General features: G+C 39.2%; 1 protein-coding gene across 2 annotated transcripts in view; it reads left to right on the top strand.

Moving 5' to 3' along the window:
- The window catches only part of CPNE5 (copine 5), a gene marked incomplete at its 5' end in the record, with an annotated part of 151243 nt that overhangs the window by 59006 nt on the left and 66401 nt on the right, over positions 1–25836 (top strand). The window contains 3 exons of one of the 2 annotated variants that reach the window (XM_083357802.1): positions 3810–3849; positions 5942–6018; positions 22668–22727. In XM_083357802.1, the coding sequence (XP_083213928.1) occupies positions 3810–3849; positions 5942–6018; positions 22668–22727 (177 nt within the window). The remainder of the gene's footprint in view (positions 1–3809; positions 3850–5941; positions 6019–22667; positions 22728–25836) is intronic. The other variant, XM_083357803.1, reaches the window with a different exon arrangement.

The following is a 25836-nucleotide window of genomic DNA, read 5'->3' on the forward strand; positions in this document are numbered from 1 at the left end:
TCTTGAAGGAGGCGGTGGTGAGACCTCTCCTCAAGAAGCCTGCCTTGGACCCAGCTGTATTGAACAACTTTCGTCCAGTCTCCAACCTTCTCTTTCTTGCGAAGGTTGTTGAGAGTGTGGTGGCGCATCAGCTCCCCCTGGTCCTGGATGAAGCGGATTATCTGGACCCTTACCAATCGGGTTTCAGGCCCGGGTACAGCACGGAGACGGCATTGGTCGCTCTGGTGAATGATCTCTGGAGGGCTCGGGATAGGGGATATTCCTCTGTCCTAATCCTATTAGACCTCTCGACGGCTTTCGATACCATCGGCCATGGTATCTTGCTGCGGCGTCTCAGGGGATTGGGAGTGGGAGGCACAGTTCTTCAGTGGTTCTCCTCCTATCTCCTGGGGCGCTCGCAGTCGGTGTTGGCAGGGGGGCAGAGATCGGCCCCTAGGTCTCTCGTTTGTGGAGTTCCTCAGGGGTCAGTTCTCTCGCCTCTCCTGTTCAACATCTACATGAAACCGCTGGGTGAGATCATTCATGGTTTTGGAGTTGGGTATCATCAATATGCCGATGATACCCAACTTTTCATTTCGACCCCAAACCACCCCAGTGATGCCCTCGCTGTGATGTCCCGTTGCCTGGAGGCGGTTCGGGTCTGGATGGGGAGGAACAGACTTCAACTCAACCCTGACAAGACTGAGTGGCTGTACATTCCGGCATCCCGGGACATTCAAAATGTTCCATCACTTTCTATGGGGGGTGAGCTCTTACCCCCCGTGGATAGGGCTCACAACTTGGGAGTCCTCCTAGATTCACGACTTACCCTGGAAGACCATATAGTGGCCGTGGCTAGGGGGGCTTTCACCCAGGTTCGCCTGGTGCACCAGTTGCGGCCCTATCTGGACCGGGATGCCCTGTGTACGGTCACTCATGCGCTCGTGACCTCTTGCCTAGACTATTGTAATGCTCTCTACATGGGGCTTCCCTTGAAGACCACTCGGAGGCTCCAACTGGTACAGAATGCGGCCGCAAGAGTTGTCTTGGGAGTTTCCCGGTACTCCCATGTTACACCTTTGCTCCACGAGCTGTATTGGTTACCAGTTGTCTTCCGGGTGAGGTTCAAGGTCTTGGTTATGATCTTTAAGTCCTTACATGGCATGGGTCCGGGATACCTCGAGGACCACCTGCTGCCGGCGTCAACTCCCCTCCGCCCTGTGCGTGCCCACAGAGAGGGCCTCCTCAGGGTGCCTCCGGTCAGGGAATGTCGACTGGTGGCCCCCAGGGGAGGGCCTTCTCTGTGGGTGCTCCGGCATTATGGAACCAACTGCCGGTTGAGCTCCGGATGGCATCGGACCTCCGATCCTTCTGTCGCGGGTTGAAGACCCACTTGTTTGAGTTAGCTGGTCTGGCCTGATGGGGAATATGGGTTTTTAATTGGTTTTTATTATTTATTATTGCTGTATTTTAATTGGGCATGGTTTAATTCTCTTTTAATTTTTGTATAGCTATTTATATATGCCCTGTGAACCGCCCTGAGTCCCTAGGGAGAAGGGCGGTATAGAAATCGAATAAATGAAATGAAATGAAATAAATGAACTCATCAAATTTGCAGACAGCATCAAACTGGCAGGAATAGCCAACATTCCAGAAGACAGGCTTAAGATACAGAAGGATCTTGACAGACTTGAACATTAGGCGCTATCTAACAAAATGAAATTCAGTGGTGAAAAAAGTAAGGTTCTACATTTAGACAGAAAAACCAAATGCACAGGTACAGTGTAGGTGGTACCTTGCTCAATAGTAGTAACTGTGAGAGGGATCTCAGAGTCCTAGTGGACAATTACTTAAATATAAGCCAGCAGTGTGCTGCAGCTGCCAAAAAAGCAAACACAATGCTAGGCTGCATTAATAGAGGGATAGAATCAAGATCACGTGAAGTGTTAATACAACTTTACAATGCCTTAGTAAGGCCACACTTGGAATACTGCATCCAGTTTTGGTCACCACGATGTAAAAAAGATGTTGAGACTCTAGAAGGAGTACAGAGAAGAGCAATAAAGATGATCAGGAGACTGGAGGCTAAAACATATAGGGAATAGTTGCTGGAATTGGGTATGTCTAGTTCAGGGGTGTCAAACTGTCAGCCCACAGGCCGGATGCATCACGTGGAAGCCACACCCACCCCATTGCCGGCAATGGCAAAACTGTCCCGATACATTGCGCGATGTCACGTGACATCATGAGTTTGACATGTCTGTTCTAGTTTAATGAAGGGAAGGATGAGGGGGGGACATGATAGCAGTGTTCCAATATCTCAGGAGCTGCCACAAAGAAGAGGGAATCAAGCTAATCTCCAGAGCACCTGAAGGCAAGACAAGAGCAATAGATGGAAACTAATCAAGGAGAGAAGCAACCTAGAACTAAGGAGAAACTTCCTGATGGTTAGAACAATTAACCAGTGGAACAACCTGCCTCCAGAAGTGGTGAATGCTCCAACACTGGAAGTTTTTAAGAAGAGACTGGACAGCCATTTGTCTGAAATGGTATAGGATTTCCTGCCTGAGCAGGGGGTTGGACTAAATCGCCTCCAAGTCCCCTTCCATCATCATCATCATATCATATCATATCATATATCATGCCATATCATATCATAGAAACATTTAACCACATTCATCATTATTTGCAGTAATGTTTCTATGAAGTACATTTCTCAATATCCTCTTTTCTACCTTAGTGACCATAAGAGCTCTGAGTCTTCAGGGAAATTCCCAGTTCATATAGAACAATGCAATATAAACAAAGAAAGATTCATCCCAGAACACATTCAATGCTCAGCTTCTGGAAGTTTCCCAAACTCAAGGTCCTCCAGGGGATATTTGGAAGTCTATAGGCATACTCTATTTGTTAAATGAGTCACATTTAATAGTATTTATAATAAACAGCATTTGATAATTAAAAAGATAATGGAATTATGTGAAAAGTATTAAGTGTCTAGGTAATTTGTTGTTAATATAGAATGATAGCTCAGAATTTCTCAACACCAGTCAGGAGATAGGAGGAGAGGCCTCAGAAAACAGCCTGTCCTCCATTTTTTATCCCGCTCTTTCATCAATCCCCAAGAACATCAGGACCACTTCACAGGTTCACCAGGGAGTCCATACTTAAAGAAACCTGTAGGATAAAGGATTTAGGAGTTGGAACATTTACATCCCAAGAGCCTATCCAGAAATAGATGGAGTCCTGGAGGACATACTGTATAAGGAGTCCTCCTAACCAACATGCTCAGATTGAAGAAGCTACTTGGATAAATGAAACGTTTCAAACCAACAAGAAAAGAAGTCCAGTTGCCGTGACTCAACTTCTAGACTACTCTACCTGGATGACTGAGAATCTTCATCAACATCAATACAGGGATATTAACAGTTCTTACAGCATTCAATCTTTGTCATATTCTATCAGCTGTACTCTTATTTCCATTTGCTGGATTTGCCATTTTTTTCTAATCTACTTCTTCCAGATGCATTCAAATTCAGCTGGCATAATCTAACAATATTATCTTTTGGATATGACTATGGGAGATGAAGTCTACAAATGACTGGAGAACACTGTTTTAAGTAACAGACAGGGAAAAGGATTCTGCTGTAACAGCAGAAACCTAATCTCAGAAACCCATGCCGAAGAAGTGAAAATCTTGCTCTCCAACCTGTTTCCTTCTTCATAGATATTGTACAATGTCCCTGTTGTGTAGGTTTTGCAAAAGAGAAATACCAAGATTCTACATGATTGTAATGCAGTGTGTGATCTCTTCTTCTTCTTCCCTGCAGTTATGATGTGGATTCCAAGAGTCCTGACCTATCCAAACATGTAAGCTAAGTATACATTTTCTTCTTCATTTGCATGGTGTTCTTGAGATACTTACTCTTTGATCCATTTTTTGCCTATAATTCAGTACATCATATTCATGTAATTCAATAAGCCTCAATTGTAAAAAAAAAACCCTCTTTGATTGATCACTCATATGATATATGCTCTACAGGCTTTTGGTTGCTTCTACTTAGCTGTATCTTTCATTGAGAGTATCACAAATAAGCCTGGATCACTATCTGTGTTTTGTTTAGAGTAGTGTGCAAATCAAGATTTCTAATTTATTCTTCTCTTACAAACTAGGGTCTAAAGCTATGTTTTTCTCTTAGCTTCTTGTTCTGTTTTTCCAGAAATAAATAAACTGATTCACGTAAACTTGGTTCACATTTAACTCTAAATAAACCATGGATTATTTAACTCTAAATAAACCATTCAGGTTTCATAAGCCACTCCCACTAAGAATGATAGCCAAGTGTAATTATGAATTGGATAGGAGCATGATAGTTATTAAGTTAAACTTCTTTACAGATTTAGTTTACCATGTGAAGCTTCCTGATATTGGGTTAACTTATTTAACTATAATGCATAATAACACCAGTTATGATTTAATGCAGTTGGCTAGGAATACAGGCAGAGAGATTTGTTACCAGACTTGGCTAAACTAAAGATACTAAGCTAGATTGCTATGGAGTTACAATTGTTTCAAATCCAGGCAGCATCACATATACTTGCAGATGCCCCAAAATTATTTAATACACTTTTATGTGAGATTATATAAAATGGCTGAAATATTGCAAAATTGACAAATCACGAAAAGGTTTTGCCAATCTCACCTAGAGATCTCCCTCAGGAATCCTAAAATCTTGGTCATCTTTCATTAAAAAGGGGGAGAGAAATTCAAATTTCAATCTTCTTGCTTCAAAATCTATAAGAACTTATGTAAGAACAACAAACAAAAGGATTATTTTTAAAAATTATTTTAATAGACTCATTTCAAAATATTGCATTTAACTGTGGGGTACCACAAATGCCATATACATGTACTGCAGGAATTTTGATGCTTATGGGGGAATGAATCTGGGTCTTTCAGAATGCAGTCTATGCACTGTAATCCTTTGAATAAAGGTTTCTCTAAGTTGTGAAATATTGCTAAAACTGCATTTTATTTTTGTCCATTCTACACATGCTTTGGTTCATTCTGTTGCTTTATCCTGAATTACTATAATGTTTTACATTTCAAATAAGTAAAAAAAAACTCCAAAAAAGTGTATAGTGAATCCCAGTTTTTATTTTTTGCTAACTACTTAAAACATGTATAAGTAATTTTAATAAGTACTCATTGCAAAGTGTAGGCTTATGGGGTGACAGCGTAAATTATAATAAATTGGCATGATTTGAGGAAAGAGATATTAGTCAAGTTATGCTGGAGAAAAAAATACCAGCCTATTTTTTAAAATCTTCTGTTTTACTAACATTACTAGCAGATTTGAGAATATGACAGTCAAAATGATCTCAACTATGCTGCATTCTGGATCTACAGAACAGAATCAAGGATGCCAGAGGCTGAAGCACCTATTACACCTGGACAGACATGGACTAGGCCAGGAGGTGTCAAACTCGCAACGTCACGTGACGTGTCGCAACATATCATGGTTTTTTTTTGCCATTGCCGGCAATGGGTTGGCACGGTTTCTCTATGATGCATCTGGCCCGCGAGCCAGCAGTTTGACACGCCTGGACTAGACACTGAGCCTGATATATAAAATGTTCTTGTTCCATGCGATTATCCTCATGCTACTATCTTTCCACCAGCCTGATTTTTTTTAAAATTCAGCAATGTTTTTAACTCAATACATATAAAAGCACGTACTGTGGCCAGATTCATAAATTTCAAGCTACTTAATCCCAGACTTCTGTTGTGAGAACTGTAAAAAGGAGCTACATGAGCTGACTGAAAGACTGTTCTTCTCCATAAGTTAACCAGAACAGAAGTTAAGTTTTTAATAATGTTTTGCCTTCAGTCTCTAGGAACTTTAGTTGGCCCTGCTAGGAGGAAAACTTTCATAACATTCATGTCAATTTCTTTCATCAGGATTTCCTTGGTCAAACATTCTGCACTCTGGGGGAGGTTGTTGGATCACCAGGAAGTCGCTTGGAGAAGCCTTTGATGTGAGTGTCTAGTAGTCAATGTCAACTGTGATGCCTTTAGTGGGCCTTCCAGCTTTTCTTATTCTGCAGTGGGTTCATTCCATCCCACCTAGTGATGTGTAAGGCATACACTGAGGTTTTTAGATAAATTCTATCAAAAAGGTAGGCTAAAGATTAATTTAACTTTGGGTAAAACCAGCAACCAGATATTAGCTTCTTTCCCATTCGTTATTATGTCTATGTCAGCTTTCCCCAACCTGATGCTCTCCCTAGATGTGCATGAAACTACATAAATAGTGGGTCTCTGATACATGAAGGAAAGCCAAATAAAAAGACCACATGTTATAAATTCTTCTCAAGTTTGTGAAAGTCAGCGTGTAATATTTTGTTCTAAACCTAAACGCACTGAAAATAAAGTCACCAAAACAATTTAGTCATTTTAACATGTTCAAAAATAGTAAATACAAAAGTCTATTTGTATCTCTGGTGAATTTGGGTTCACATAGATGAACCTCAGAGTAGGTCTATATCTTGAATCTTTTCTCCTATTTCTCGTATATGTAATTTGCACACTTTATAACTTTTTATATTCCCTCTCAGATGCATTAATATTCATCTCAAGGACATCTGCCTTTTACTGAATTTACCATCTGCATTAGCTTGTTTTAGAACTAGCTCTGTTAGCTACTTTTTCTTCATTTTGTAGAGAAATATGATTGTTTTTTTTTAAATTCAGTATAGCACTCCAGTTTTGAAAAAAATATTTTTAGTGCTGATTCTATAGGTCAAATGGATTTGCAGCTAATTCCAGCTTCATTTTTTGGCACATTTTAAACTCTATACCGTCTCCTTCTGCAGCTAGAATGCTAAAAAGAAGCTGGGGCTTATGATCTCTCAAAGAAAAGGAAGAGAGGCATGAACACGATGGCTATGTGATTTACAACAAATTGCTCTTTGCAGTGGCACCTAAATATGTTGAACAGTGGTTTATAGAAAACATGGTTTCTTAAGATAAAGATAGTCCTTGACTTAGGATTGGAACCAGATTTTCCATTGCTAAGCAAAGGTGGTTGTTCAGTGAGTTACACCAATTTTACAATCTTTTTTTTTTGCCACTGTCGCTAAGCAATTGTTAAGTGAATCATAATGGTCATTAAAATGACTCTGGCTTCCCCTGTTGACTTTGCTTCATGGAATCTGGCTGGGAAGTTCTGAAGTGGGGATTACACAGACTGCTGCAACCATCCTAAATACTTGCCGGTTGCCGAGCACTTGAATTTTGAATCATGAGGATGTGCAGTGCTCATAAGTGTAAGTCACTTTTTTCGGTGCCATTGTAATTTTGAAACATTGCTATCCGAATGGGTGTCAGTTGAGACCTACTTGTAGTAGATTATTTTTCAATGTGAGGCAGAAGTAAGATGGAGCCAATGTCTGTGAGAAAACAATGTAAAGAAAGGTAAATTCTCCTGCTGCATGTAATCTGGATTGTGGGCCACATCTTAAGATATGGGCAGTATTCTGAAACAAGCCTGAAGTCATATCTGATGTAGCCTTAAGCAATTTACTTTTGCTGCTTGCTTTGCTTCTTCTGATGTTCTGTTTTGATTGCACTCCTGATGCTTCTCTTTGGTTTCATTGCTTGCTGGAATTATGGATTTATTTTTAGATTTGATTGGTTTTACTGTGGATCCTTTTTAATTTGTTTTGCAAATTGGGAGCTGTTAAATTTGAAGGACAGTCAGGACTTTGCTTAATAAATAAATATAATGCAAAGTTTTGAACACATAGCATTCTGCACTTTCTACCATGCATCATGTCAACGTGCTGCAGTGGTTAAAGACCATCTTCACTGGATGGAATTTTTCCTGTTGTGCAGCGTCTTTAAAAATTTGAACTCAGAATCCCTTAGGAAAACAGGATACAGCAAGGCCTGCCAAGATTTTAGGCTACATCTTCCACAACTGATCATGTCTTCTGGGGTTGACAACATCTAGGGGACAGTCAGTTGCCAGCTCAGGAATATCATAATGAGTCCTTCATAATACCAATATGTTGGGTCAGAGCCATTGGTATTTTTAGGAGAAGCAAAGTGGGATCAGTGACATCCAAGGCAAACCATAACAATGCCAAAATTACATACGCAACATGACATCATCATGCAAATTCTTCTATTATGTAATGATATCCTGATGTCTGATGCAAATACTCAATTCATAGCATTTGTATAATGATTTTGTTATGGACACATTATTGTTCTCCACTCAGCAGAGAACCTTGAGGAAGATCCCAACTTCTTGGGCTAAGTCAAATCTCATCAAATCCTTGGTGAGAAGTTGATGTTACGAGTGCAAAATGTCACTAATGCAGCAGTATGCATGCAGCTTCCAGACCCAGCAAACGACACCTTTTTCCTCATTGTCAGAAAACAGCTCCAGAGTCTCCAGAAGGAAGCAGGTGCCAACGCTCTTCTTGCAATTGCCAGCCATAATTGAAAAAGAGAGATACATATAGCGAAAAAGAGAAGCTCTCTGCTGTCTTTTTGAGAAGCAGCTTATTAATTCAGATGCACCATGGGAGGGTAAATGCAAGGTGCAAAGCAGCATGTACAAGTGGTGGGGGCGTTACAGAAGCCCACTGTGGAATTAATTATCATTGCTGTTGGAAAGAAGCCAAAGCCCAAGGCTTCTCCCTTGAGAAGCAGCAGATAGGAAAAAAAAAACATAAAGAGAGACACAGAGCTCTTGATTCTGAACACCGTAAATACTGCGGAAAGAAGTTCACAAAAGAGGGCTTTGCTATGTACAGTTATCAAATTTAAACACAAAAGATCAGGTGTAAAAATGAGCTGTACAAGCATTAAGACCCGATGGGGGTTAAGAACATATATATTTTATTAAGGGATTTGTTTCTGAGCTTTTTTGGAAGCTTGCTCAAGATACATTGTCTTTTTGCTCACCTAAGATTTGCAGGTGAGCTGCAGCACATGGTCTCCAAGCAGTTTTCTCTAAAATGGAGAAGTCCCCTTCATCAAGAATTGGTTTTCCTGAAGTACTTCAGAATGTCATAATTAGTTCAGATCTCCTGACTATTTCACACCCTCATCAATGCAAGGTAGAGTTTTCCTTCCAGTAATGCCTAAGCATGCCCCACACTTCTTTGGGAAGAGGCCCCAAATGTTCTGGACTCTCCAGTGTCCTCCAATTATTCTTGAGCTTTAATTCCAACATAATTAACTAGCAGCCAGGTAGAAATGACTAGTAAAAATGAAAGTTACTGGGAGGAGGAATACATTTGGTGAGCAATATGGCACGTGTGTAGGATGGGTGCATGGTTATATTTTGGAACTGCAGCATCACTAGATGGTTCCTCTTTGTAGATCATTCTCATAATCCAAATTCTCTTAAGGACCAAAGCTGGGTTCTTCAGGTAGCTACTGAAACTAAAGAGGAAACTGGACTTCCTTGTTTTTCTTTAAAAGAATGCAAACAACAGCTGTCTGCAGGGAATATAAATCCTTCCATTCCCCACCATCCAGTTAGAGCGGAAGAAGCTTCTTGGATGAGAAACGAAACATCTTCAAAGAAAAAACAAAGTCCAGTTCCCTCCTGAAAAAGCACCTTTGGGACAACCATGACCTGGATGACTGAGAATCTCCATAGACATTTACTGAAAATAAACTGTCCATTCTGTTACTTTGCAAACTGTGTTCTGGTAGCAGCACAGTTTGCAAAATAATAACAATTATCCATGCAACAATTTTGGGCATTATTATTAAAATAGTTCAGTTCAGAAATAGAGTAGCTCATTGATCTTCTGAAGCACTGATGCTTTTTCTGTGTCCTAAAACTTTCTTCCTAACACTTCTAAATTACTGGATAAAAATCAATATTTTTGTTTCTTTTCTCCACCTTTCCATTAAAATTCCAGCTAGTGCTCCTGAGGTCTGTAAGTTAGGAAGGATTTATATGCCTTGAGTCATTCAGTTATATATTGGAAATCTTGATAACAATGACCATAAAATTTATTGTAGACATTCTTTTTCTCTCCCTTTTCAGCTTTCATTACCAATGGCTTTAAAACCAAAGATCCTCACCTTGAGGTGATCAAGCTACCTGCAGCTTCCAAACATTTTGGCTGTAGCCCCCCACAGAATCTATAAAGATTTTTATGTGGCCAAATATAATATATCTATGTATGCATATGAGGGACACGGTGGCTCAGTGGGTTAGGACACTGAGCTTGTCAATCAAGAAGGTCGACAGTTTGGTGGGTCAAATCCCGAGTGCCGCATAACAGAGTGAGCGCTTGTTACTCGTCCCAGCTTCTGCCAACCTAGCAGTTCGAAAGCACATAAAAATGAAAGTAGAAAAATAGGGACCACTACGGTGGGAAGGTAACAGCGTTCCGTGCGCCTTTGGCGTCTAGTCATGCTGGCCACATGACCACGGAGATGTCCTTGGACAAGCGCTGGCTCTTTGGCTTTGAAACAGAGATGAGCACCGGCCCCTATAGTTGGAAACTACTAGCACGCATGTGCAGGGGAACCTTTACCTTTACCTTTATGTATGCATAGCAATATATTTGAAGAATAATTTTAAATACTGTATTTTAGTCAAATAGGCAAGTGAACATATATCAAAGGAAAGTTAGTTTTTGTTAGCTCATGAATAATCTTGTGGAGTGTCACCCCCAAGTTACCCACAATACAATACATGCTGATTTACGGTCAAGTCATCCTGCTCTAAGCTGAAAATAACTATGCAGTCAATGTTGCAACTGAAGACAATATTTACTTGTTACATTTTTTAAAAAAACATCTACCTGGTTACGGATATATCTTAGTGGATTACATAAGCAATTGCACTCAGGTGTTCCCAAGTCAGTCTAGTATATTGGCGAAGGTCTTGAATTAGGATCATAGAAATCATCAACCATAGAGGTCCGCCTAATGCCTTAGATGACTTAGGATCAGTTATTCTCTCTCACACCAGGCTACTTCACTGAGTTGCTATTATGAGAGAAAAACTTAATTAAATAATTTAATTAATTCAGCTCAAACCCAGGTACTTTAGCAACTTTGTGTGGTTTACAATAAAAAAAGAAAACAATACATATAGAAAAAATTAGCTGAGCAAAAGACTAATTTAATAATAGAAAATAAAAAAAATCCAACTTGTAGAGACTCCACAACTACAGTTTCCCAAGGCTGGGAGACAGCCAAGTTTTTAATGATTTTCAAAAATGTGAGAAATGTATGGATCTCCAGGGAAGGGGGGATTTTGCAGGTGTCGCAACAGAGAAAGCGTTCCTCCTGAGTTCTGCAAGATGACACTGTTTAATCAATGGGACCTGGAGCGCATTTGCTCTGTCAGATCTCACTGGATAGCCCGAATTAATCAGAAATAAGTGATCCCTCAGAAAGACAGGAGTTCTGCCATGATAACCACCCAGAAGCCAACTGTCCAGACTGTCAAATTCTGAACAAACTGTAGCTTCTGGATGATATTCAACACAGCCTCATGTAGTTTTCTAATCATGAGTGTGACCAGAGCATGAGTGTCTATCTAAAGGGCTGTATACCCCTCTACAAACCTAATAAAGAAAAAAATAGTGTCACCTGAGTAGAATGTGCTATCATCTGGAACTTGTTGCTGTAGCCTGAAGTCTATGCCTTCTTAAGTCTCTCATTCACAGGAATGACTTGTGGATCCTAATGAATAGATGATATTAGAAGCAGACTTCCAAAGGACCAGTGTAGACCAATGTCCTTTACTTCCCAGTTCATTGGGCCCAATCAGTCTGTTCTCAGCATGGACTGTTTGATGGCTCCGCAAGAGCCATAGTTGGGAGGCTGAGGTTTCTCAAAGCAAAATCACAACAGTATTGATTTAATAAGAAGTAAAAAAAGCTGACTCTATATGGGCACAATTTATGTTCTGTTTAGATTTCCTGGAGCTGTGAGCAGGCCTTTCGAGCACACTTTCTCCTGTTAGTGCTCCTGCTACCTCATGTTTCACTCCAAAAATCTGGCGTAATAAAATTGGACAATTTGGAAGAGCTGGATAGCCTGTGAAGATCTGCTTGGACCTCTGATTCCAAACATCTGTCTGCTGCTTGCTTCAGTAAAAGTGAGGGCACCACAGGACAAGGAAGTCAGTGTGCTAATTTACAACTCTCATCACAGAAGTCCCATTGACTTGGGAAGATGAAGCAGAACATTTAAGTTCCATCCTCCTTAGAGGAAAACAACAATGTACATTTTTCTGGGTTACATTTAAATATTATCATTTAAGAATTAGGAGGCTTTGGAATTAGGAGGCTGTTCAGCTCCTGGCCTGGTGTTTGGCATCAGATCAGAAGCTCAGAACATCTCTGCAAAAGAAACTGGATGGTCTGGAGGTCTTTTACTTATTGTGGATGCTCAGTGGATTTTATTTTTTCATTTGGACCTCTTCTGACAACAACAGAAGACATGCTGGTAGTGAAAATGGCTCCCCCCCCTGAATTATGTTTCTCAATATAATTCCAACAGGCTTTAATAATAAAATGATGCCCTGAAGGCAGCAGGTTTCTTAAGTATGGTTTGGGCTAAGTTAATTCAAGATTATTTCCCATGAGATTATTATTTTTTAAGTTACTTTTTTAATGAAATTTTTAAAAGTGTGGAGCAAATGGTCCAATCTTCTTCAGCCATCCTTTAAATCCACCCATCCAATTGTTCATTTTTTCCTCCCCCCTCTTTCACAACAACATACACATACAAAACACAGCTTAGTAGTTATTTGTTATTGGAACCTCGGTTTCATTATGCAGATAACTCTTCACAGCTTTCCTTGAGTATGAGCTGCTTGCTGCCCTGTGCAATGTTCAGGTCCACTGAATTCAGATATACTAGTGAAAGAATGCTGCCATTCAAAGGGAAAGAAGCCATATTCATCAAGGCTACGAAAGGGCCATGTGGGATGGGGGCACAGTTCAGCCTCAGGGCTAATTTTGCAGGATGTATTGAGGATGAGGGTAGACATGGAATCAATCTGTCAGCTCCTCTTTAGAACAATCAGAAAAAGGGATACAATTCTGCTTGCTTGCTTCTGCAGCTGGTTCCCATACGAAATACGATGCTGTGGGATCTCCTTCATTAGCTCTTTCTAGTGCAGAAGTTTAGATTCTTTATATTTTCTTCTTCACGCAAGCCAGATCTTAACATACTACTGAATCTTGAAACTTTTGATAGGAGACAGACAAGACCTCCTTGAAGTCTCTCTGAACTTCACATTTATTTCATAAAATGAAGGCTGCTTAGGGCTGATTCACAATTTATGCTTGCTCCAGCATGAAAATGGGCTATCTATTGTGTCAAATGGTAGAACTGGATGGTGTTCTCGACATGCCCTAGGCTGCTGGACAATCAGCCTCCATCAGAGATATTTATGGTCTTCTTCTGGTGCGAGTAGAGCTATCTGGTTGACATGCTATACTTCATTCCATTGTGTACAAATGTGTCTGTTCCAATTGGCTGTGGGTGCTCTGGGAAATATTTTTCTATGTGCCTGCTCTCTGCCTTCAGTAGCAATAGCACTTAGACTTATATACCGCTCCATAGTGCTTTACAGCACACTCTGGGAGATTTACAGGGTCAGTATGTTACCTCCAACAATCTGGCTCTTCATTTTACCAACCTTGGAAGGATGGAAGGCTGAGTCAACCTTGAGCCAATCAGGATCAAATCCAGACTGTGGGCAGAGTTAGTCTGCAATACTGCATTCTGACCACTGCGCTACCAGGGTTTCAATACCTGTTTTGCATAGGGATGCCTCTCTTGAAAAGCTGAACTTTGGGTATGTGGGGTTCTTTCTTTCTTTCTTTCTTTCTTTCTTTCTTTCTTTCTTTCTTTCTTTCTTTCTTTCTTTCTTTCTTTCTTTCTTTCTTTCTTTCTTTCCAGGTTCAAAGGTTGATTGGTGAAGTGCTGGCCTTCCTTCCTTCCTTCCCTTCCTCCCAAATAGAATTGACAAGACATTGCCAAGTTTTTCATTTTAGCCCAAGCAACTGAAAGAGCCATAAAAGAAATTAGCCCATGTTTTTCTGGGATTGGTAGGAGAATGAAGCTGGAAAATTCACTGATCAGGCATTGTTTTAATAATGGCCAAGAGAGGAATCCAGGCTATCAATGTGGCCAAAATGAGGAAAGGGGATGAAATTCAGAAAATGGTTTCTTAAACAATCTATTTATGTATAAGAGAGAAACAGCTGAAGGAAGCAGCCCTTAATCCTCCACTGACTCAATAAAAAAGTGGGGCAAGCAGGGAAAATTCCACTTACAATAAGGAATAATCACACTTTGCTGTCCCTGCCATCTTACTTCCATAGTGATGGGGTGCTGATTTTTATGGTGACCATTGGAAATTTGAAAGCATTCAGTGCATTATCAGGAATCTTTGTCTCAGTTTGCTGATCTGCAAAAAGCTGTGACTGATTTCCTCTGTCTTGGCTTATTAAATTCATCTTGTCAGCACAGACTGTGAAAAACGGAAGCCTAGAAAGATTCTGGCAAACCATTTTCACATAGGTTATCTTTATTGCACCTGAAATTGTTTTTATATCTTCTGCAAATCCGTTTCTTTCTTTTCTTTTCTTTTCTTTTCTTTATTAGTTTTCCAATATTACAATAGTATCTTTAAAAAGCAACGTGGTGTCTGGGTTACAATAGTTCCATTTCAGACAAATACATATTACCGTATTTTCCGGCGTATAAGACGACTGGGTGTATAAGACGATCCCCTACATTTCCTGTTAAATTATAGGGTTTGGGCTATACTCGCCGTATAAAACTACCCCTCTTCCAACGCACACCAAATAAAAATTAAAAAACATCAGATTTGATTTTAATATGGTAATTTTAATTCAAATGCTTATGACATGCAGGTACTTAGTAGGAAAACTGTCACTTGTAAACATAAGGCTGTTTGTCATCAAACATGTCAACATAAAACAGTGCAAGTGGATTAAACTTTAATAATAATAATAATAATAATAATAATAATAATAATAATAATAATAATAAGAAGAAGAAGAAGAAGAAGAAGTTGGAAGGGACCTTGGAGGTCATCTAGTCCAACCCCCTGCTAAGGCAGGGAACCCTATACCATTTCAGACAAATGGCTGTCCAGTCTCTTCTTAAAAACTTCCAGTGTTGGAGCATTCACCACTTCTGGAGGCAGGTTGTTCCACTGGTTAATTGTTCTAACTGTCAGGAAGTTTCTCCTTAGTTCTAGGTTGCTTCTCTCCTTGACTAGTTTCCATCCATTGCTTCTTGTCCTGCTTTCAGGTGCTTTGGAGAATAGCTTGGCTCCCTCTTCTTTGTGGCAGCCCCTGAGATATTGGATCACTGCTATCGTGTCACCCCTCACCCTTCTCTTCTTTAAACTACACATACCCAATTCCAGCAACCCTTTTCCTATTTTCCTAATTCACTTTTTCACTTTTCCTAATTCACTCTAAAGCTTTCCTTGCACAGAGCCTTAAGTAACCCCAGCTGCCTGCAATTAGTGCAGGTTCACATCCCATCAGGCACAAGGTTGAGTCAGCCTTCCATCATTCCGAGGTAGGTAAAATGATGGGAGCAATAAGCTGACTTTGTAATAATGCTGCTTGTGGGGGGGGGTGAAAGCTCTAATAGGCAGGCATATACATAGAATGAAGGCTATTGCTAAGCACATTGATTTGTGCTTTAAATTGTAAGCCGCCCTGAGTCTTCGGAGAAGGGTGGGATATAAATGGGATTAAAAAAAAGACCAAATGGGAGATCCGCTCCAGGTTTTCCAGCCAGCCCGCCCAGTTCCTGAGTCAAATGTGTCCTTAGAGCAAAGCTGCTGCTCTGCTACACATTCCCCACCTGCCTTTCAAATTGCTCTTGCATTCCCCACCTGCCTACAGCTGCTCTTCAACTTTAGAAGGAAAAAAGCCCAGACCCCAGCCTGTAAAAAATCACAGACTGCAGCTTCTACTCCAATTGGTCCCGCTTTCCCTGCGCAGACTAAATGGAAGATCCGCTCCAGGTTTTCCAGCCAGCCCTGTCCCTAAAGTTTCAGCACCTGGCGTATAAGACGACCCCTGACTTTTGAGAAGATTTTCATGGGTTAAAAAGTAGTCTTATACGCCGGAATCTACGGTATTACAAATCTCCAAATTGTTGTAACCAATACTTCTTCTCTCTTTTTTCCTTTAATATATACTATCTCTTATCTAAATTAACATACTTCTCATTGCTATCCATCAGTCTTTAAAACATCAAACACCTTATATATTTTTCTAGCTTTAATTTTACATTGATATTAAAATTAAACATTTAAAATTTCTCATTTTCATATTGCTAAATAACCTCCTTTCCCTTTATACAGTTTTCTCCAATACCTAGTAATGTAATACACTTCTTATTTATCTCATTTCCATATCAATATTAGTAGTACAATATTAGAATAGTAGTCATTAGAATAACAATTGCAAGGAGGAGAAAGAGGAGGAGGACAATATAATATTCTTATTTCTCATTTATAGTTTCCACATATTAAAAAGTAACCAAAATTTCTTCCGTTTCAACATTTAATACATCCTCTCATGTCACTACATCCAAGTATATTAGTTAAATTCTATCATTTTTAACATATATACATCTTAATCCATATCATTTAAGGAACTCAGTATTTCAGTGTTAGTATTCATACATCTGTGTTTTATTTTTATTTTTTAATTAGTCAGTATTTTTATCTACTCATCAAAACAATCTCTCGTAATCCAAGTACAATCCTGTCTACTTTGGTATTATCTATTTCAGGCCTCTTAAGAATGTCCATATTTCTTCAATCTTATTCTTGCTTTCTTCCTTTGCCTTGTCATTTTTCGCTTCTTTGCCTCAGGGTTATCAAAGTATTTTTGTGTTGTTATATCATATTGAAGTGGCCCTGCAGTCTCCATTTTTGAAGGATAGAGGAGTCTGTTAACAGCACCAAATCTTCTCATTATTTTCACCTCTTGATATAATTGTCCTGGTCTGAATAGACTTTTTTCCACCTGTTTTCCATTATAATCTTCAAAAGTCTGTATTTGTTGAATATTTAATTCTTCTGCCAATGTATTTGATTGTTCAATTTCTTCTGTTAAGTTCTGTCCCAATAAAATATTAGTTGTAGTCACGGTTTGAGTTTGTTTCTTTGAGATGCTTTCTAGTTCTTTTCCAAAAGCTCTTATTTCATTGCCAGCTGAAGAAAGGAACTGATAAGTTTGGTAAGATATTTCCCACATAGCATAGATTTGTTTTTGAAACTCTTCCATAGTGAAGTTTCACATCTGGTGTTCAAGGTTGATCTTATCTTGTTTTTCTTAAATATTTTCTTGATTTTTTTAAAGAGAAAGTCAGATTACAGTTTCAGCTTTAGCCACTGGGTGTTCCCCAAGTACTTTGAAAATTCTTTTCTTTTAGCCCATTTCTTTTTTCAATGTTTTTTTTAAAAATACCCCTGGGTTTGCTCGCCGCTTATTTGAAGGGAAGGTTGAATTCCCCCCTCCCTCTCCACAGGGGGGAAGGTACTTAGCAGCTTATTTAGGTGAAAATAAGAAGATTAAGGTATATGAGAGGAATCTTACACCACCACCCCGCCGCCCCGTCTCTTCCACACTGCTTTAATGTTGCCTGATGGTAAGTTTGACTTTGGCTGTCTGCAGCCTAGTAACTGGTCATATTACTATGGTCAGTCTTTCATCTGCCGGTACAAAGGGAATGCAGGCACCAACAGGGGGGTTGCGGCTCCCCCGCATTTCTGCAAAAGCCCCTTCTATCTGGTTGCCCCTCCAAGTTGGCTCTTCGGCCCTTTTAGGACCCCCCAGTGATGCGAAACTGGACGTGGAAGACGAGAGCCATCCTCCAGACGTCTGTGTCGGCTGACTTAGCAAACCGGAAGCCCCCGTTTCTTTCTTTTCTTTCCCCTCTTCTAGAATTAGCCATTTTCCTGCTTTACTGTTTCAGAACCTGTTTCTTTCTTCTTTCCTGAGCCCAGTTCTTCAGGAAGTCTGACTGTACATGAGGTTCCTTGGTCTTGCTCCTGCATGTACAGTTCACCAGATCCTTAATATGTACAAATTTGCAACAATACAGGCAGAATTTGCTTTCCCAAGTAGAATCATTTATCCCAGTGTACAGTGTAGGACAACTTTCCGTAGTCTGGCTGGGTGATTATGGGGGTTGAAGTTCAACCTACTTGGAGGGCATCTGTTTGAGGAAAGTTGATATAAGTAATTGGGGAGATGTTCAGCAGAGCAGTCATTTTCTCACCAGTTCCTTAAGTGCTACTGAAGACTAATTGGTTTGAGCCTTATGAGTTAATGGCAAGGCCTGGGTAAATTTTCAGTTTTTGCTAGAGAAATGGCATCTGGCAAAGCCATGTCCTTTGTCTCTGCAATTTGTTAGTCAGTGCTCTCCAGCTGGTAGGAGAAAGGTTGCCACGCTTCACTGTCAAGTAACTGCAGCTAGGGCAATCTGTCATCTCTGCTCATTTACCACTACCATTACTCAGGCAGCATGGTGATCACAATCTTAATAAGAGACTCAAGAAGCCTCTCTGAGACTCAGTAGCAGGAACTAGCCTTGGTGAATTTGCTCCCTTATTGCTAATAATGGATTAGCATCATATGGAGAAAGCCACATTGCTTATTTTGCAGAGGCTGTCTACCAGTCATTGTGCTATCTGAGATATATCTAACTTGAGTTCCTTGTTCTTGGGCTCAGAATCAGGTAACAATACTGACTGCACTCTGATCTGTGGACTTCAGCTTCTGAAATTTTATATTGCCATTGGAATAAATTCCTGGATTTGAAGTCCTCACATTTGAAAGATGCCCAAGTTGAAGAAGACTTGTTTATTTAGGCAAAAGTTAATGATACGTCTGAACAAACCATAGCTTCTGCTAAGTAAACTTTTAGAGCATTTATACAGAAGGGATTCCTTCTGTTGTTCTCCATCTCATTGCCCCGCCAGAAATAGGATGGGAAGAACATGTGGACTTAAAGCTTGCAAAGCTTTCATTCAGAGCATGTCCACAATCTGGTGTTATCCAGATGTGTTGGAAATCAATGCTTCCACTGGTCAGGTGGGCTGGGAATTCTGGAGAGTTATAATTCAGCATATCTGAAGGACACCAAGATGGCAAGGCCTGCTTGACATTATGTGTAAAATAAACAGTAGTGGTGCTTCATGCTACCATCCCTGCATAACCCCAAACTTTCAAATTGCAAAGAGAGAGAGAGAGAGAAAGGAAACATTGAGAACTAGGTTATGCCACTGAATGTAGAAGGAGCAGAACAATAGGGAAGGGGTGAAATAAAACAGCTGGATAGTTTTGCAGATCACATGAAATAATCTTGAGACTAGGGAGATCCAAATTCAAGTCTGCCCTTAGCTATTGAAGTTCATTAGATGACTTTGGGACAGGCATTATCTCAGCTTAGCCTACCTTAAAGGGTTGCTATTGTGAGTATAAAGTTGGGGAAGGAGAAATACTATGTATGTCTTGAGCGCCTGGAGAAAGCACAGTTTATGAATCTAATGAACCTGAAGGCACAGGTTCCTAATAGCTAGCTGTAGAGCAGGGGTCTTCAAACTTGGCCCTTTTATGACTTGTGGACTTCAACTCCCAGAATTCCTCAGCCAGACTGAGGAATTCTGGGAGTTGAAGTCCACAAGTCATAAAAGGGCCAAGTTTGAAGACCCCTGCTGTAGAGACTGCCACCTACCAGATAGTACTTATCTAATAGTACCTAATACCTATTGATCAAACTGACCATTAGAAGACAACTGGTTCAATCAATTCAATGCAATGCTATTTACTGAACCAATCCTGCTAATGAATAAAAGGGATGGAAGACACTCCGACTGACTGTAGAAGCTATTTTTCCCCAGTTGCCTCCCATTCAGCTGAATGTATGAGCGGAAGCAGCCAGAGAGAAGACTCTGCAACTGTTGAACATTCCAGGAGAGGAGGAGGAAACCTCAGTCAAGTTCTATAAATATTGTCAAGGAAATTGTATCAGTGTAAGAAAGGAATTAGTCACTGTCTCTGTAGCTATGGCCCCATGCCAAGGAAATTTAGAAGGTATCATTGTTGCTCTTAGGGGAGATGCTGGAGGGAAAAATTCAGGCCCTATTGTAGTGGTTTTCTACCCACCCACCCCCGCCCAATATACATAAGAACTAAGGGTGCTTCTTGCAATGGTTTTTACTGTCTAATTGTCATGCCTTGCAGATTTTTAGTGGGGAGATGGAAGTGTCATTATAGCAGCGTTTCCCAACCTTAGGAACTTGAAGATGCGTGGACTTCAACTCTCAGAATTCCCCAGCCAGCTATGCTGGCTGGGGAATTCTGGGAGTTGAAGTCCACGCATCTTCAAGTTCCTAAGGTTGGGAAACACTGCATTATCGCATCTATCTACTTTTTCTTCTCTAAGAAATTCATTAAAGAGGGGAATACAGAAAAGCTGAATGGTATAATGTGACTGGCAACATTAGGTGCCTGCTGTCTGGAAAGTACCCAGCGTTGCTAACTTATATTCTAGAACTGAGACCTTTTGTCAAGGTCATGCTGTGTATTAAGCATTGGCAGGCATGCAGATTCTACAATTATCATATCTCTGTGCTGCATGTGATCTCAGGGGGATCTTTGTAAAGGAGGAGAATCGGGACAGGCGAGTGAACAAAAACAGGACTCAGGGCATCATGGCCAGAAGAGTCTCCTTCCTCGTTCATCATATAACTGCATACTGGGAGATGTAATTGGGAACTTCGTAAGGGAAATTCACTTCTGGATTTCTGCTGCAGTGGATGAGTTCAGCTTGTGTTCAAACAACATCCCCAGATCTTACTGGAATTTCTGTTTATCCTTTCAGGGGCTCCTGTTGTTTGTTATAAAATGTTTTTGTCAATTTTTGCACTTCTAAATCACTCACCTTACAGTTTCAATTGCTTACACTGAACTGAGTCTTTGATTTATGTGGCTTGATGTTGGTTTATTCAATAACACAAATAACCTAGCTAACCACAGTTTAGCTTGGAATTGTGAATGAATCTAGCCTATATTGTTAGTTTTTGGCTTATTGAGCCATATAGCCTGAGAGAATGTTTCACACACATGCAGTTCATTAATTTACACAGAGGCAACCTCAGACTTCCTTTAAAGTGGAACGTTGCGTTGTATCACTTAACCAAGCCCACATCCAAAGTTGCCAATGACAATCATCAGTAAATGTGATCAGTTTATAACAGAAAACATAGGCACAGTGCAGCTGATAGACTCAAGAATAGTAAGAAAGTTCAATGTCAAAATGTCAGGCCAAGATAGATGAGCTAGAAGAGTTTTACGTGATCATCAAGGATAGAATATGGATGGTTTTTGAAAGTAAGAAACATCACAATTAAACAGATGTTTCCTACTTTCCTATTCCAATGAATCTCAGTTAAGTCAATGCATAGTGAAGATATTGCCAAAGAATACAAATGTTTACGCTTTTATTTCATCTGGAAATATTTATGAATGGGGGTATGTGGACAGCATCAGGTTCACCAACTCATATTTTTTTTACCCTTTTGATTAGAGAAATTCACATATAAGTATGATTTTTTTTACTTCTGAGGTGTCTCTGATCCTGCAAAATTCCTATAGGCATTCTTGGAAAATAAAAATGGTGGATACTTTGGAAGGAAGATGACAGGAAGTATTTTTAGGCGGGTGGGGTGGAAGGAGAGAAGTGAAACGATGGCAAGGTATAAATTGAGTACAGGTAATTCTTGACTTACAACAATTCATTTAGTGACCGTTTGAAGTTAACAATGGCACTGAAAAAGTGACTTATGACCATTTTTCACACTTCTGACCATTGCAACATCCCCACGGTCATGTGATTTAACTTCGGATGCTTGGCAACTGACCCACTTTTATGATGGTTGCACTATCCTGAGAGATCACGTGATCACCTTTTTCGATCTTCTGACAAGCAAAGTCAATGGGGAAGCCAGATCCATTCTACAACTGTGTTACTAACTAACAACTGCCATGATTCACTTAACAACTGCGCCAAGAAAAGTCATAAAATGGGGCAAAACTCATTTAGCAACATAAATTTTGGGCTCAGTTGAGGTCAAAAGTTGAGGACTACCTGTAATTCATGTTTGATAATTCAGCATTTTGCAACTGCCATTTTATGAGAACACCGATGACGGGGCCCTTCAGATGTTAGAAATGCCTATTGGTTCAAAAGAAGCTGACAATTTCTGATTTATGGTGTTGAATTATATGTGATCTTATTGCTGAATGTTTATTACTTCAGGGCTCTGTGCAAAATGAGAAAACCAACCAGCCCTGGGTTATTGATAATGCATTAGTTGAGAATGGAGGGAAAAAATCATGCAGGGTGTTATGAAAAGAGTAGAAATGGTACTTGTGGAAATTAATACTGCATTTTTGTTTTATTCTCATATACTGTTTTTTCATGTTCATTTTGCATTAGTATATTAACATATTTAATTGTGTTCACCCACAGAGTGGCTTATGTGAGATATGCAGACATATATACTGAATAACATAAATAAATTATAATTTTAAGTCTGTTTTATTCTTTTTTTCAGTATGGGAGCATTTACGTTGCATTCCAAAACTGGGAAGCCTATGCCATCTGTCTCTAATGGGTAAGTCATATTTAAGCTTTCCTGCAGATTAGAAAACAGAGAAGGGTTGGTGCATTCCACCCATTCAAAATATCAATATAAACTGCATGAGGAATCAAAGTCTTTCTTGCCAAATTATGAGATATCTACTTATTGTTTTTTTTTTAAAAAAAAATCCTACAGTGTTATCCTAGCATTAATATTGGTCAAAATCAAAGTAATCTAATTTTGCTGATGGAGTGCTTCATTTATGCTTTGATGGAGAATTTCATGCAACAATATAATGTAATCAAACTCAGTTTATCATTATTGTGATCAAGTCCATAACAGCTCAGATGTGATCTTGACAAACTCAGTCTATTATTGTTGGCTCTTTCTCTCATTCTTTTCATTTTTAGTGAGAATTCAACAACTCTTGTCTCATTTATTCCCATAATAACTCTGTTGATAAAGTGTGGAGAGAAGGGGAACGCACATATCATCATTCCTATTTAATATTCAAAGCAGGTAGTACAAAATCTGTTGGGCTTCTCCTCCTCCTTCCTGACTATAACATCCAGTGTAGGACTTGATTGAGCTTGGATCTTGAATATCGAGTCATCTGTCTTTAAATATATTATGTATCTTCACAAAATCATCTGGATAATCACACGTATTTGGTAAATATGTGGATTGTTAAGCATGTAGCCAATTCTTATAATCAGGAGACTAGATAAGTGTTGTCTAGAAAAAAAAAATCAGAGGTGAGTGTTTTTGCCAGACAACATTAACAAAATTTATTCTATGCTTGATTTAGAATTCCTTGTGGTCTTGAATTGTTCTTCTTTTCTTAAATCTTCAACAGAAAGCTGAAATATAGTAAACAAACATGAATATCTCTTGAATCTTTCTGGGAAAAACTCGCCATGGCCAACTTGTCATGGAACAACTCACCATGGGACAAGAGTTACACTAAGAAAGGATGCCAAAGGAGGGACAAAATAAAATGTGAATGACAAAAAATTTAAATAATATTTTAATTATTTTAATAATTGAATTGTTTAATTGTCCTGCAATGAGTTGTCCCGCAGCGAGTTGGCCATGGTGAATTAAACATGGCTGCTCTGACTTATCCCATCCCAACTGGAAGTCACCACTCCTGATATGTGTGGACAGGCTAATTGATACTTGCTTCCCTTCAAATACATGACATGTCCAATTACAACCCTACAACTGTATGACAGTGTTTTCTATCATATGGAAATATAACACAAATTTAACACACACACACACACACACGGCAAGTGGCAGCCCTATAATATGAATGAATGAGCAAAAAAGCTCTTCCCATTTAATAATAATAATAATAATAATAATAATAATAATAATAATAATAAGAAGAAGAAGAAGAAGAAGAAGAAGAAGAAGAAGAAGAAGAAGAAGAAGAAGAAGAAGAAGAAGAAGAAGAAGAAGAAGAAGTTGGAAGGGACCTTGGAGGTCATCTAGTCCAACCCCCTGCTCAGGCAGGAAACCCTATACCATTTCAGACAAATGGCTGGCCAGTCTCATTTATCTGAGGAACTTGGACAGCTCAAGATTGAAAGATGCCCTTTAAAGAAAAGTGGTGGTAAAAGGGAACATAGATGAAGTATAAGGCGGAAAATAAACAATAACAACCTATAAGGAATAATATCCAAAATTGCAGCAAAGATTACTGCGATATCTGTTGCATCAGCCAGACATAATACTAAAGCTGGCTTGTTTTGGTTAAGGTCATGTTACTACATGGACAGCTCCGGGTAGTTTCTGACTGTAGAACCGATTGTTTCCTTCAAGGAATGTTTTCACTTCCCAATCTTGCCTGGGATCTTAGTGGTCTCCCATCCAAGAATTAATTGCATCCAGTTCTTCAAAAGTGATTTGAGATCAACCAAATCTTGCTATGTGCTGCCACCTGCTGGGCCACATTCAAATTGATACATGGGAAAAACTCATCACAGTTGGTAGCCATTACCACAAACCAGGATTTTGAGTTCACCACTCCATTACCTTACTCCATTTGCCATTTGAAAGATGATATTTAAAATCAAACCTTGCCTATGAAAGTAATGCAAATTGTTCATACTAACCATTTAGTTCTGACTTTGACTATGAAGAGAGTTTAGAGTTTGGAGCTGTGATCATTAGGCATCAATCGCTATGTAGAATAAGAAATAGAATATTTTCATATTTCCATTCATTATTAGTTGAATCTGTATGTATAACCATATCATTTTTCTAAACTAATCCTTTCTTCATCTATTGGTGAATGAAAATAATACACATCATAAGTAGGGTAATCCTTCTGATATAATTTAGGGCTTTATGTGATTTATATTTGAAAGATCATATTAGTTATTCACTGTCATACTTCTAATTTCCATACTCCATGAACAAATAGACTTGTCATCAGCTCTGAAAATTAAATCCATTTTGAACCATCATTATCCAAGACATCATCTGTCTGTGTGGAATTAAATTGACAAAATCATAAAACTGACACTTTTTTAAAAAGGAAAAAGAAAAAGTGGGTTTCAGGTAAACCACTTTTCCTCTTAGCTTTGTTCTATCTTGAGTTATGTCTCTCAATAGTCAACTTGATATGAGCATTCAAATAAATAGTTCAGTTCAGTTGCTACACATTCAGGCAGTGCTTTAATTTGCCCCAAACCATCATATGGTTTTAACTTGGGAAAAAACTTTCTTTGGTATTCAGATTTTATACCACCTTTGAACATATCTGATGTTTGAAAGAACTCATTTTAATTTGTAATATTTAATATACTTTTACAATGTCAGCTGTCAGCAAAATGATAGCTTGCAGCAAGCCAACAACCAATTCCACATAGAAACACACACATAAAATCACCCATCAATAGTAAATTAATTAAACCCCCTAGAAATGGCTCCAGTATTTTAAAGAATAAGTCTGATGCTTGAAAAAGCTACACATTTTAGATATCTTGGTTTATTTAATCCACCTATCAGAGTTTCCTGAAAAATGTATAGGGTTACTGAGACATTTATAAGGGAATCCAAACCATGCAACAGTAAAATAATTAATAAACAGAACATGAAAGAACATGCTTATTACTATGTACAGTATAAAGCC

This window comes from Vipera ursinii (assembly GCF_947247035.1).
Source record: "Vipera ursinii genome assembly, chromosome: 3".
In the NCBI taxonomy this organism is placed as follows: domain Eukaryota; kingdom Metazoa; phylum Chordata; class Lepidosauria; order Squamata; family Viperidae; genus Vipera; species Vipera ursinii.